The following is a 13,591-nucleotide window of genomic DNA, read 5'->3' on the forward strand; positions in this document are numbered from 1 at the left end:
TTGAAATATTTTACTCTGTTTGGAGCAAGTCTAAGGAATTTTTAAATAAATTAACTACTAAAATAAATTATCTTTTCAAAGCTATTCCAATTTATTGAGTTGCACCTGTAGTTACATGCATATTTTACTGATATAAATACTATTTTGTGTTGGGCTGGCATCTAGTGGTACCATTGTAAAATTGCAATTTACTATTTCCGGTGCCTGAAATGCCAAAAGTTAAATTATATTTTATTACTTGTTATGCTGCTGATGTACTGTTTGACACATTACCCTGCTAAGGAAATTCTGACAAATTAAAAGCTTATAGGTGTCTTTTAAAAACTCTTAATAATCCTCAGATGAGGAAAAAAGCACTAATATATTGCATGCCAGGACTAAACTCTGACTCATAATTACAAATTGTATCGGCAGCTTGTCAAAATACATACTTCATTATGTGATTCCAAACGGAAGATTTATGTCACTCTCTGTTCTTTCTAGCGTCCTTACCTGTCACCATTTGCATTACAAAATAAGGGAAAAACAAGGTATAAAAGACAAATTCAATCTTCGACTGCTGGTGTACAGATCCGATAGTTTATTGTGGTGCAACCGTTATATTTTACTGACGTCCGTATTTTATTCTGAAGGCTTGTCTTTACCGGCTACAGGATGTATTATGCCGATGTTGTGCCGAACATGGCCGAGCGCACCGGAAGCTGCTCCGGCAGAACAGACCGGGATTTTTTTTTAATGAAAGTTAAAATACGGGAAAATTACGGGACACTATTAAGAAAAGAAATACGACAGTTTCCCAGTGAAGACGTGAGGGTTGACAGGTATGCCAATGTCGTTAACGCAAGCTTGCCATTGATGCAGCAGATTGAATTTTTTTGCGTCACGTCCGGTTACATGGTCCTCTTTTTTTTGTTTTCCCGTATCCGCCATTTCAGTTTTTGAACTTAGTTGACATCGGCCGTTGTAGTATATGTGGAATTCTGACCCTAAAACGAGTCACATATCTATCAATAGAGCCACATTCTCGTCTTTAACGTAACGAGAATCGTTTTGTTTTTTTCTTTAGAGGTTGCGAGTCAGTGAGTTGATGCCCAAACGACCATCTGCGGATGTCGTCTGTTTCCTAAACGTGCTCTCGGCGCTAAAGTTTTGTATGAGTTGAAGGCTCGGTGTGTGGATCAAGGGAGGGAGAGCAGGAAAGGCCCGGTGACGCCTCGACTTGGGAGTGCTTATCATGGCCGGCAATTTTGACGCGGAGGACCGCGGCAGCTGGTACTGGGGTCGGCTGAGTCGGCAGGAGGCAGTGTCTCTATTGCAGGGGCAGCGGCACGGCGTGTTCCTGGTGCGGGACTCCATCACTAGCCCCGGCGACTACGTGCTGTCGGTGTCGGAGAACTCCAAGGTCTCGCATTATATAATCAACAGCATCAGCAATAACCGGCAGTCCGGGCCAGGTAAGGCAGCATTCCATGTTTCTTGGGTTTATGCATGCATAGAGGGCCCGCTTGCATGACTTGCACCAGTAGAGATGCTCACAACTATCCTTCCACTGTGCGGAGAATAGGACATTAGGGGTGGGCGGATCGAGCCAAGTGTAGATACCAAGGGTAGTATCGGTATTGGGTCCATAATAGCGTGGCGTTATGGTGTGTGTATGACTCAATTCTCTTCTATCATCTGTTTGTTTTCACAAATATCTGTGTTCTTGTGTTAATGTTATTACATTGTTGATATTGTTATTTATGTATTGTTGCAAACTCAGGGAACAAGTTCTTGGATACTTGAGGGTTTGGAGGACAAAAAGCCAAATGATTTGAATGAGTCAGTGGTATTTCTTTCCTATGGTTGACTTATTTTTGCACTATTGGCTTTATAATGTAACAAAGGTGCCCATCGAAATGTCTGTTTTTCACACATGGCTTGCTCTTCCTCCAAACCCTGTTGCGAGCTTGATGTTGAAATTCTCCTCCGATTTCCTATCGACGTTTGCAATAAAAGTGACTGTTGTAATCATTACATTAGATTCAGCTCCAGAACCCTCCCCCATCTCTCTTCAATATGACTCACAGACTTATTACACATATTGAAAGTATAAAATACATACTCACCGCTCATGAATGATAATGTAAGATAAGATGATCCATAAAGAGATGGAATCTGAGTCACGGTGTCGGAGTTATATATTAAGTGTCAATTTTGCATATCACAGCAAGTATGGTGCATGGGGAAAAAAACGCCTATATTGAGAGAAAAAATATATATATTTTTTTTTATTTGCAGGTTCGTGAATGCTGAATCCTGAATGTGTGTGGATCCATTGTGTTGTTATTTATATGTTATATATGCAAAATCACAATTTAGTTCAATGATCTTGAACATTTTCAGTAAAAAAGTATCAGTCTCACTTTCAGTGTCTGCAATACAGGCCCTGCACATGCTTGGTAGCCATACCAAAATTTGCCGTATCACCCACCTCATCCACTGGCAAAGAGAGTTTTATTTATTAAATGTACCAATTATAATTATATTGTTGTTGTTTTTTAAATCCCCCCCATTCAGCAAGTCTGTCTCATCCGAGGTTCCGTATTGGCGACCAGGAGTTTGACGCACTCCCTGCTTTGCTGGAGTTCTACAAAATCCACTACTTGGATACCACCACTTTAATAGAACCCATCAACAAGTCCAAACACACCTCCTTCATCAGCGTCGGCCCGGGTGGAGCCCCTCCACCCCGCCTGGAAGACGAATACGTCCGGGCACTCTTTGATTTCCCTGGCAACGACGAGGAGGATCTTCCATTTCGGAAGGGTGATGTTCTCCGTGTTCTTGAGAAGCCGGAAGAACAGTGGTGGAACGCTCAGAACTCTGAGGGCAGAGCAGGGATGATCCCAGTGCCGTACGTGGAGAAGTACCGACCTGCATCTCCGAATGCGGCGGTTGCATCCGGTGTGCAAGCGGGCCCACCTGGAGGAGTGGGAATATTGGGGAACTCTGACGGATCTGCAGCCCAGCATGGTGCACCACTACTGGGAGATCCCAGCCAGTATGCCCAGCCTACCCCCCTCCCAAACCTCCAGAACGGACCTGTGTATGCCAGGGCCATACAGAAGAGGGTGCCCAATGCCTATGACAAGACTGCCCTGGCTTTAGAGGTAATCTTTTAAATATGTTGCATTTTTTCCCCCTATAGATTTCATTTCTTACTTATCGCCAGTCAACTCATTTGTTGATTTCTTTTTCAGCAATTTTTAGATACCACTTAGCTCAAGTTCAGGTTTGAGTGTTCAGAATGCCTTCTGCACTCTACTCTGGTCTGATCTCATAAGATAGAAATTGGGTGTACATACAGTGGAACCACGACAGTAAACTACAGTCTCTTCCAGGACATTCCAGGACAAACCTCTGATTAGTTTGTACTTTGAAACAATCCATCTGAAATAATAAAAATCGTAATTATCTGTTCCAGTGTCAAACGCTTGCCATCATAAAACATGAATTACTACACAGGCGATGTTTATTTATAATAGTTTTACAAATGTCCGAATAAGTTCAAACCATTCAGACTTGTCACTCAGCTTTTTAAAGCGTATCGAATTTGAAGTGGAACCAGCTGTGTCTCAAGTCGCGCACTTCTATACTTACATTTAGAATTTTGAGTGCAAAAGAGCGGTCACACTCAAGAGAAGAGCAGCAAAATCAGTGTGTCGTCAGTCCCCGGATGGCGAGTATGTGGCGATGGACACTTAGCACCTTCAATTTTCACCATTTTGGCTATGTACCGTAAAAGGGAGGGACTAAGGCTGAATCCCAGTTCCACCACTTAGCCCTTCTTCTTCGTCTTACCCCTACGTTCTCCTTAAACCCAAGGGCCAAGGGAAAGAAGCCATTAAGAAATGGGACACCACTTAATTCTTCGCCGCTTTCTGGCTGTGACATAGGCAGATGAGACAATGAAATTGTTCATAATAAATGTTTCCTACCATAAAGTAAGGTGCATACATGTCTACATTATTTCATTGTTATATAGCCTACCTCAGAACACCTTTTTTTTTAAATAAAAGGAACACGTTTTAACAAACTGTGACTCTAATGAACAGCTTACAACCGGCGCTGTAACATTTATAAAAATACAAAATGTACCAAATATTCATATGAAATCGAAATAATAACATAACAAACTTTATTAGCATCAACAAATGTATAAACCTTATCAAGCATTATTTCAAGGTTTAAACCCCTCCCTGTTTAGGCCTTGGTCGCCTGTCGTTGATGTTCTCTTGCAGAATCTTTTGTAAGAAAGTCCAGAATGTAATTTTGTTGCATTTTACCGGTACTTTTCCGTACTGGGATTGCAGATTTTGAATGGTCGTGGAGTGCTGTTTGGTGTAGAAGAGTTTGTGGGAATGTGCTTTTCTGGTGTGCTGACTTCAGTTGGCTCAGCATCTCCCGCAGGTATGACACTTACGCAGAATTGATGGCGTACAACTATGAACTCATTGTAAATACAATATTAATAGTAGCAGTAGTACAGTAATAATGTGCCGAAAACAGAGAGTGGCAAACACTACGTTAGATTCCAACTTTGATAATGTGGTGTGCTGTCCACATGTGGTCATGTTGTTTACATCTTTTAATTAGCTCGCTTGTCCCCGACCACACATGGTTTCTAGGGCTGTATGCCTCTTCGCACTTATTCCACTACACCCTCTACCCGTGGATTTCAGGAGAATTGGGACACCACTTGACAACATTTGCACCCGATGGAGCCAAGTACTAGGGGTGTCCCGATACAACTTTTTCCACTTCCGATACAAAATGGATATTGCAGCCTTGAATATTGGCCGATACCGATATTGATCCGATGTCAACACGAATCATACATACTTTTATATATTTTCTAGTGTGAAATGTTACAAAAGCATGAAACATACATACTTTCATTGCTTGTTTTGCAGTGTAGAATAGGCGTGTCACGATAACAAATTTTGCCGGGTGATAATTGTCCTACAAATTATTGCCAATTTGAGACCATTTTTTCATTAATGTAATCTAATGTAATGTATAATGATAATATATAGCGTATTTAACATTGTAACTGGAATTTAAGAGCTTTTACGGTAAATAAAATAATAAAAAAAATAGTAAATAAACAAAAAAAACAATGGAAATAATCTTTTAGCAAAAAATTTCACTTAATTAAAAATGTCAATCACAATATTTCTGCTTTTGAATCAGTGTCACCTTCGTTATTATCTGAATATTGACAAAAAACGTAGAAATGAAAATACTGTGAAGTTCACATTGTGTGTCAATGCAGACGTCAGCTCATTTGCATATACACTTTGATTTACTTTTATCAATGTGTGTGGACTATGCCGTTTACGTTTAATGAGGTGTAATGTTTTGTCAAAGTTTGGTCAAAGTGCATGTTTTGGATGCAGCAAATAGTGTTTGATGCACAATGAGGTGTTATACTTCGGGAATCACTGAAATGTAAGTTCCGCCTTTTTGTATTTATTTAAATGTCTTTGTCACAGACCTTTTTATGTCACAAAATGACATAAATTAAACGCAATCGGGCTGAACTTGAAATCAGATCATGATTTTATACACAACAGGCACAAAGAAAGTATTTGCTCGTGTAGCACACACACGACTCACACAGCTAGCAAGTAGTTCACTCCCTGGTGTGTAGCGCCCCGCCTCTCCCTACTGGGACAAAGAGACTGACAAGAGGGTTAAAAAACTAGGGCTATAAAAACAATGCGCCCAGGTGTTGAGACAGATGCACAAGAGTGAATCCTCTTGTCACCCAGCCTGGTAGAGAGAGGAGGAAAACAAACACGCATGCACATGTTGATTATCGTGGCAGGCCTGGTATGGAATATTAGAAAAGAGTTGATCGAGTGCTATTACTCAAACAGAGAACAATAGTCTGCAACAGTAGGTATGACTCACCTATTTACTGCTTTATGCGTGTGGGGTATGGTTTTTTCCACAATGTGGTGGCAGCTAGGCATAATATAGTGAGGTTCGAGGTCCTCAATGAAGAGGTTAAACCCAACATTACTCACCACTGGCAGGGGCTCACTCTTTTCTGTTATACCGTCCTGTGGGAGTTTCCCATTTGATGCCTCTTCATGAGGCGCAATGAGGTTGGTCGTATCAAACTTCCTTAATTCTGTGCCACCACGGGCTCGTGCATTACAAGTTTTGCACTCAGCTGAAACACCTTTTTACTTCACGCTCCTTGCTCCTTTGTTAGCACACTAGCAAACACTTTTGTTGGGATCACATGGGCTCTATCCGGTGGCTGCTGGATAGACATGCTGGGGCGGATCCGGATATATCAATATCGGATCTGGACATCCCTATCAAGTACACGTAGTACTGTATACTGATTGAAGTGTACTGACGGAAGTGTTCTATTTGGCCACTGTTGTGGACTTAATTGGACTGTTACCAGTAGTGGTTTCAAAGAACAGATCGTACAAAAAAAGTCAGTATTTTTCACAATTATGTATTAAACTGTACAAAAATTGTCATACAGTTTTGTTCGGCCTGAATAAAATAATTGACGTTCATGGCTGTCACTCACTGCTGCCTCGTATGTCTGGCACACACACAAAAGCAGTCACTGAGAAGCGACTGGCAATTTGGAGTCTTTGTGTGGTTATGATAGGCTGTAAATCCAATGATAGCTAACGTTTGTAGCTGAACTTCGCCAAATTGCTATCATTAGCTGACAACAAACATCACAAGTGTGTGTGTTACGTGGTCGTGGTTTGCGTACTCAAAGCAGGAAGAGGCAGGATATACTGTGAGCAGTATGTTCGAATATTGGCTCCTCTCGGGAGCTGAAGGAACCTGCTGCATACTGTCCCTCCAACCAAATTGCACTGAGCAGCCAGGTTCCACTGGATACACGCCACTGATGTTAACAGACCCTTCGGCCTGTCGTCTGTCTCGTCCTGACAAGTATGAGAATGAACATTCAGAGAGTCGGTCTCAAGGTTAAAGTCAGGTTCAGACCGTTGCTGTCAAGATAAAGCAGCATTGATCTCACCTAAATTGTACAGTAGTAGGTGCAGGGCTCCTACTGAGCAGGCCGTGGCGTGGAGGAAATAGTTTATGTTTGGGAAGCACGGCTATTTTCTTTGTGCTCTGAAGTCTGAGCAGGAGCAGGACTGGGAGATTTACGATAGCTGTACACAGATGCTTTGTTGCAATATATTTCTCTGATTTGATTGTTCCAACTTTGGAGGGGGGTTCCATTTATACAAGTTAGTTGATACCACTCCCTCTTTTGCTAGACATGACTGGCTTTTAACCTGGGCAAGGTTGCTTATATTGCTCGCTCCAGTAGGTCAGAGGAGTGACTCAGCGTGGAGGCACTGGAGTGGACTGTTAATAATTAGCTCCTGTTTCCTTGTCCGGGTGTCTTAGTAACTCTTAACTTGTCATCCAGGGTTAGTGGATACACCTCGGTACGTTTGGACCATGCTGTGGTATTAAAATGATGCAAAGCTGACCTTTAACGCTCAATACAGTCATTGTTATTCAGCTCCTTGTATGTAGCTGGTAGAGGACGTTATACGGCACAGTGGAACTCACATTGACATAACCAAAACTAGCCATTAGAGATGCAATAATTAATCGATGAATCAATGCTTAATAAGATATCCATTGAATTGCCAACTATTTGGATATTTGATTAATTGTTGTTTGATTTAAAAAATGTAAATATCCTCTGATTTCAGCCTATCAAATGTGAACATTTTATAATGCTTATTAATAAAGATAATAAGCAGACTTATTATCTTTGTGTTTTAGGTAAAACAAGATATTCACACACATCAGCTTTGAGTTTGGAAAACAGTGATCAACATTTTTGCCCCCCTTTCTGATATGTTGCGGACCAAACCACTAACTGTTTGGTGTTTGGTTCATATTGATTTGGTCCATTCAGGGCAGGGGTCGGCAACCCACAGCTCTACAGCCTCCTTTTTACGTCTCCCTTCGCCGAGCACAGTGTTTTGTTTTGTTTTTTAACACAGAAATAAAGGAAATGTGCATTTCTGACTCACCGCGAGGTAAGATATGCGTAGCCATGAATACGTCCCGAAAAAGAAAAATGTGTTTTTGAGTTGGAGTTTAATTCTGAATAGACATATTCCTTTGCCTTCACTGCAAACGACGCTGGCTTACCCGTGTGCTTGATATGTGGCAAGAAATTAGCAAACAAAAACAATTAAAGACATTTTCAAAACAGAGTACACAGCTCATGTGTAGACGACCATGCAGGTCATGCTAATCTGCAAAAGGTTCAATTGAGGCAACTGGATGCTTCATCTTGGTTGGTCAGATTTCCTGAGCTGATCATCCAGTACCGTAAAGTCAAAACAGAAGCGCTCTGTCATCACTTAAAATACTTAAATAATTGATTGACTATAGGTCCATGTCCGTATTGGACGACAGTCCACCAGTTAGTGATTCCTGATCTAGAGTCTCCAATGAACCTAACGTGCATTTTCATGGAATGTGAGAGGAAGTCTGACTACTCAGCGAAAAGCCATGCAGCTATCATGGCGGCTATCTTGTTTTGACTCTGATTTTAACACTTTGTAGAAAATACCAACAATGAAAGTACCAGGATATGACTGTTGGCAGAGGAGGAAAGTAACAAAAGATATTTACTCGTCTTACTGTAATCGACAATTTTTTTGTGTGTGTTTTTTTTAAATATGCACTTATACGTTTAGTTAAGAATGTTTTCACAGGATATCCTCTTGGGCCTAGTGCAGGAAACACCTATCTTGTTAATTTCACTCTCACTTTCACTGTGGTGTACCAAACAATTGTATCTCAGACATTTAAAAAGACCATGTTTAAACAGTGCAACAAATATTCTCTTTCCCTGATGGAAGAAATGAAATTGCCCACAAGATGACTCAAGTTATGCAATACTGCCGATTTTTATTTCAACTTTAAATATAGCACATTTGGTTGGTCCCCTCAGAATTGCTGGATGCAGGTCAGACTGGCTTTTAAGTGGTTTCATCCTGCAGATGACATGTTGAAAGTAGAGTCTGCCTCTGCTGTGAATTCAATGGGATCTGCTTGCGGGTTATATTCTGCTGTGGAGACTGGCACAAACTAGATGTTCTTTTTGTTTTTTTGTCATGTCTTGTCACACCTGCTCACAGTTTGTTTCTCTTCCACCAGGTGGGCGATATGGTGAAAGTGACCAAAATAAACGTCAACGGCCAGTGGGAGGGCGAATGTAAAGGAAAGTGTGGTCACTTTCCCTTCACGCACGTCAAACTACTGGATCAGCACAACGCCGAGGACGAACTCAGCTGAGAGTGGACTAGCGGGTGCAAACCAGACACTAGTATTAGTACCCCGCTTTCCCCCCTCGTTCCTCACGGCCACCACCTAACACCTGTTACCTCCACACAAGTACAATTTCTCACAGTCAGGATGAAAAACTACAAACCGACGTGTTCCTGACAGCCCACCACCTCCACCTCCTTCAATGCACAAGAAAAGATGGTCTAGGCATTTTGTAACATTTCTTCCTCGCCATACTGTCACGCCTGTCACTCCTCACAGAACTCAGCCATTTCCTCATCCTGTGTTTGAACTTGTAGATAATGATTCACTCCTCACTGACCTCCGTGTTATGCCCTGGTGGAAACCAGTACAGTCGTAAAAAAAAACTAAAGATGTTCCAGTATACATGGCTTAAGTTAACATTGTCACGATGTCCCCAAACAATCAGTGAACAGTGAATGAATTAACTAAATGTAGGCCTATGCTCAAGATGGGGGTCTATGAAGGTGTACAGATTAGCCTTGGCAGAGGTCTGCACTTTATTGAATGTCATTGGGACTGTATGCAGCGGGTTCCTCCACCAGCCTCGAGGGCGCCAACATTCAAACATAGTGCAGCACGATGTTTCTCCTCTTCCTGCTGTTGAGTACACCAACATAACACACGCACGTGCACTAGTTATGCATGTTGTCAGCTAATAATAGCAATGGCAAACTTTAGCTGCAAACATCAGCTAGAACTGAATAGTATGGCCTATCATAACCAAATTGTCAGTCGCTTCTTTTGAGACTGCTTTTGTGTATGTGCACGTGCAACAGACATGTACACACTTTACGACAATGCAATTTAACTTGTTGATGGTGAAACAGAATTTTTTTCCAACAGTCTGTTGTTTTAAACCACTAATTGGTAGCTTATGCTAGCCAGCGGTGGTATATTTTTTTGGTTTCCATAAATGGAATTAGGAGCGAGTTGCATACAGTCCCTTTAAAGTACAGCGGAAACCGTTTATGTCGACAATGAAGTCCTGGTCCAACGTGTTCTTACAGCCCCCTTAAGTTGACGTCGGCATAAATGGTCAACCGCTTTTGTCAACATCATAAAATTTGAGAGCCACAGGGGTCATTTCTATAAAAAATGGGTGGGTTTATGTCAACATGTGTTGTGCTATTGTTAACGTCATCATTATCCCTCATGTTTTTTTTTTTTTTTTTTGCAAAAGCAGATTTGTGGTTCTGTCAAAATCCATAAAAACAAGGAAGGAAGAGGGATGGGAGGGCCAACAGGAAAGGAACTTCCACTTCCATTCAAAGCTTCGGCATAGGAAAAGGTACTTTCAGACGTTCTTTCATCCCCATTTTTGAAGTTGAGAAAAAAATATGTCAACAAACTACCGTCGGTTCAAAAATCCTTGGTCATCGCACATTCTCCTTATGCCGCTGACCAAATTCACAAGTCAGCCAATCCGAAGCAGGTTTGATTTTTTTATTTTTAAATCAACAGAACTTTGTGAACTCGAGGTAGGAGCAGAACCAAAAAAAGTTGAAGGTCTCGTCCCGTCTCTTCGGGTTCCGACTTGTCGGGTGAACATTAACTCCCTGTCGGCCCACTGAAGTGTGTCATCTGACATGCCCAGATTATAAAAATGTCCTGAAATGGCCTAGGAATTCTAAAGTCGGTGGCAAGAATTTTGGATGCGCAACAGCTTCTAACAGCCAAATGAAAATCCAAGCCAGTGTAGCATGTACAGTATTATTTTATATTGCAACATTTTTGTCTGTTAACTAGGGATGGACTTTTGACATTTTCCTGATGCACCTTGAGGAAAATGTAATGATCAATTGAATGATTCTTATTTTAGGAGGGCTGGTAGAATCTCTCTCTGAATTGACTGAATTCCTGTTCCTCTATGAACTGGATTAATGTTGCCCAGGGAACATCCTGAGCTGACCAAAAAGTAGTTGTGACTGAATCGAATTGGTCGCAATTGGTTGCAACCAAGCACTGCACCTGATTTTGATTAGTCAATATCCATCCATTCCATTTTCCATACCACTTGTCCTCATAAGCGGCACAGGTGACACATTTATTAACAACTAAGGGTAATTTTACCATACTCAATTAACCCAACATGCAAATTTGTGGATGTGGGAGGAAACCAAAGTAACCTGAGAAAACCCACACAGGCAGGGGAGCACATGCCCACTACACACAGAGACGGAGCTTGTACGACCCCACCGTGCTGCCTTGATTAATGAACAATCCAATCTAAAAGATTATTACTGTGGAACCTGCTTATGTCGACCAACTAATCAATTCCTGGTCACCATGTGTTTATTACTAAAAGGAGCCACTTACGTCGATGTCGCTTGTCAACAAAACATTTGATTCGTTTCTATGAAAAACGGTTCTGTTTTTGTTGACGTGTTGTAGTATTCTTAACTTTATTGTTATCGCGAAGCAGCGTGAAAAGACAACAGCAACACAACTACCGTCTTGTTACGCAGCATTAAAACATGCACAGTTACTTCCTGTTCGCTGCAAAGTAAGCTTTACAATAAAAGAATGCCGGTACTATCCAGAATTCCACCGCAGCAACTAACAAAATGAACCCATTTCATTTTTCTTTAAGGATTGTTAGCCACTTGAAAAAAAGATTTGCACATCTCCGAAAGCTTTATTGTCACTTGTTCACAACCGCGTATGTCGACATAAACGGGTTTCACTTTACTAGTGTAACGGATTCCAGGCAGTGTGGCTGTGCGATTGCACTTTGGTAAACCTCACTCTCTGAACCTTAAGAGTCGTGCCGGACATCGAGTTGACAGTCCGGGCTTTTAGCTGAAAGCCTAGCCCTCTCAACTCTCATTCAGAAGGACCTTGATTCGAGCCCACGGAGGTCCGTGTGGCTAGCTGAGCCAGGTGGGTTACACTAAGATAAGAGGACGATTCTGTACTGTCAGTCTAAACAATGAAATAGATTTGCCCCACATAAATGGACAGGATTTTTTTTTTGTGGAGCCGAGCAATCACGCTGATAACCCAACTTACCCCAAACAGCAGGAGCAATATTCAAATATCATAACCACAGAATGGAGCCCTGTACCTCATTTTAGCATTCACCTTCCAAGTAGTAGTAATATTGTTATTAGGTGGTCATTTGCATTTCATGTTAAACTTTTTTTTTTTTTTTTAGCTTTTTTGTAGTTTTCTTCAAAACTGATTTGGGTTGGAGATATAAACAATTTACACACTGTGTACCGCTGCATGTGATCTTTGTCTTTCTTTTCTTATTCTTGTCTTTACTTTTTTTTTTTTTTTTTTTTTTTTAGTGACTTAGACTTTTCATTTCAAGCCGCCAGCTTTTCTGACGATAAGAGACGGCCAATTTGAGTCCCCCTCTAAATTCAAGTCCTCCCAGTCTGACAATCTTGACAATCTGCAGTCATATTACACAGGCAGGACTGGATTCAAGATCCCCCTCCCCCTTCCTGTGGGTGGAACTACAATATTATTCAGATGTCAATCTACATTTTTTTTTTAGATTGAAGATGATTTTAAACTGAACGCACTTAACTTTTTTCATTCATGAACATGCCAGTTTTTTTCTGCTCTCTTTGACCTCATTTAGCTTTTCCTAATGCTGTACGTTCTGTCAGAATTGTGACATTCATAGGCCTTTTTTTAGAATGACATCACAACTAATTTAACTGACTTGTGACGCAGGATTACCGAATTAAGGCCACCAAGTATTATAAATATTTATGCAAGAAGTCACACATGCAAAATGCCACTGGGAACTGTCAATGTCAATTGTGTCATTTTATTAAAACACTATATTCTTTTGAGATTGTCATTAACTTTTCATTTTCTGTAGCATGTGCTGTGTTAATATACTAGTAAATAAAGTAAAACTCATGAGAAAACGGTATGGTTTGTATTATACCTCTTTATAAAAAAAAAAAAGTCTGCTGAAAGTCAGAAATTTTGTTATACATTTGATAATTTTTTTAGCAGTATAGATATACTCACCTGTCAGCAGTGTTTTTGGTGACAAAGCCTATTCTACTTAGTAAGCGTTTTGTAGTTACATTGTCGTCTTGCTCTTTTTTCATGTTTTTTTTGTTTGTTTCTTGTATACAGTAATTGTATTTTTTAACTGCCACTTTGGACACCCCTGGTGTGATGCTTTTATTACTTGAAGCGGCGCTAAAAATGAATGGGAAGTCCCACCGGAAACACAACCAAAGATGTA

At 40.9% G+C, this 13,591-nt stretch overlaps 1 protein-coding gene across 1 annotated transcript; it reads left to right on the plus strand.

The window, feature by feature from the left end:
- Nucleotides 1-804: 804 nt before the first annotated feature.
- On the plus strand, nucleotides 805-13,184 carry crk (v-crk avian sarcoma virus CT10 oncogene homolog). The gene is made up of 3 exons (XM_054795164.1): nucleotides 805-1,454; nucleotides 2,560-3,152; nucleotides 9,226-13,184. Exons 1-3 carry the CDS (start codon nucleotides 1,235-1,237, stop codon nucleotides 9,361-9,363), a joined length of 951 nt encoding a protein of 316 aa, XP_054651139.1. The 5' UTR covers nucleotides 805-1,234; the 3' UTR covers nucleotides 9,364-13,184.
- Nucleotides 13,185-13,591: the final 407 nt, after the last annotated feature.

The sequence above is a fragment of the Dunckerocampus dactyliophorus genome, chromosome 12, assembly GCF_027744805.1.
Source record: "Dunckerocampus dactyliophorus isolate RoL2022-P2 chromosome 12, RoL_Ddac_1.1, whole genome shotgun sequence".
NCBI classification, from domain to species: domain Eukaryota; kingdom Metazoa; phylum Chordata; class Actinopteri; order Syngnathiformes; family Syngnathidae; genus Dunckerocampus; species Dunckerocampus dactyliophorus.

Excerpts from the sequence above, each read along its gene's own strand:
- crk (XM_054795164.1), top strand. The coding sequence starts at position 1,235 with ATGGCCGGCAATTTTGACGCGGAGGACCGCGGCAGCTGGTACTGGGGT. Across the intron at positions 1,455-2,559 it reads TAACCGGCAGTCCGGGCCAG|CAAGTCTGTCTCATCCGAGG; the intron begins GTAAGGCAGCAT and ends CCCCCCATTCAG. Across the intron at positions 3,153-9,225 it reads AGACTGCCCTGGCTTTAGAG|GTGGGCGATATGGTGAAAGT; the intron begins GTAATCTTTTAA and ends CTCTTCCACCAG.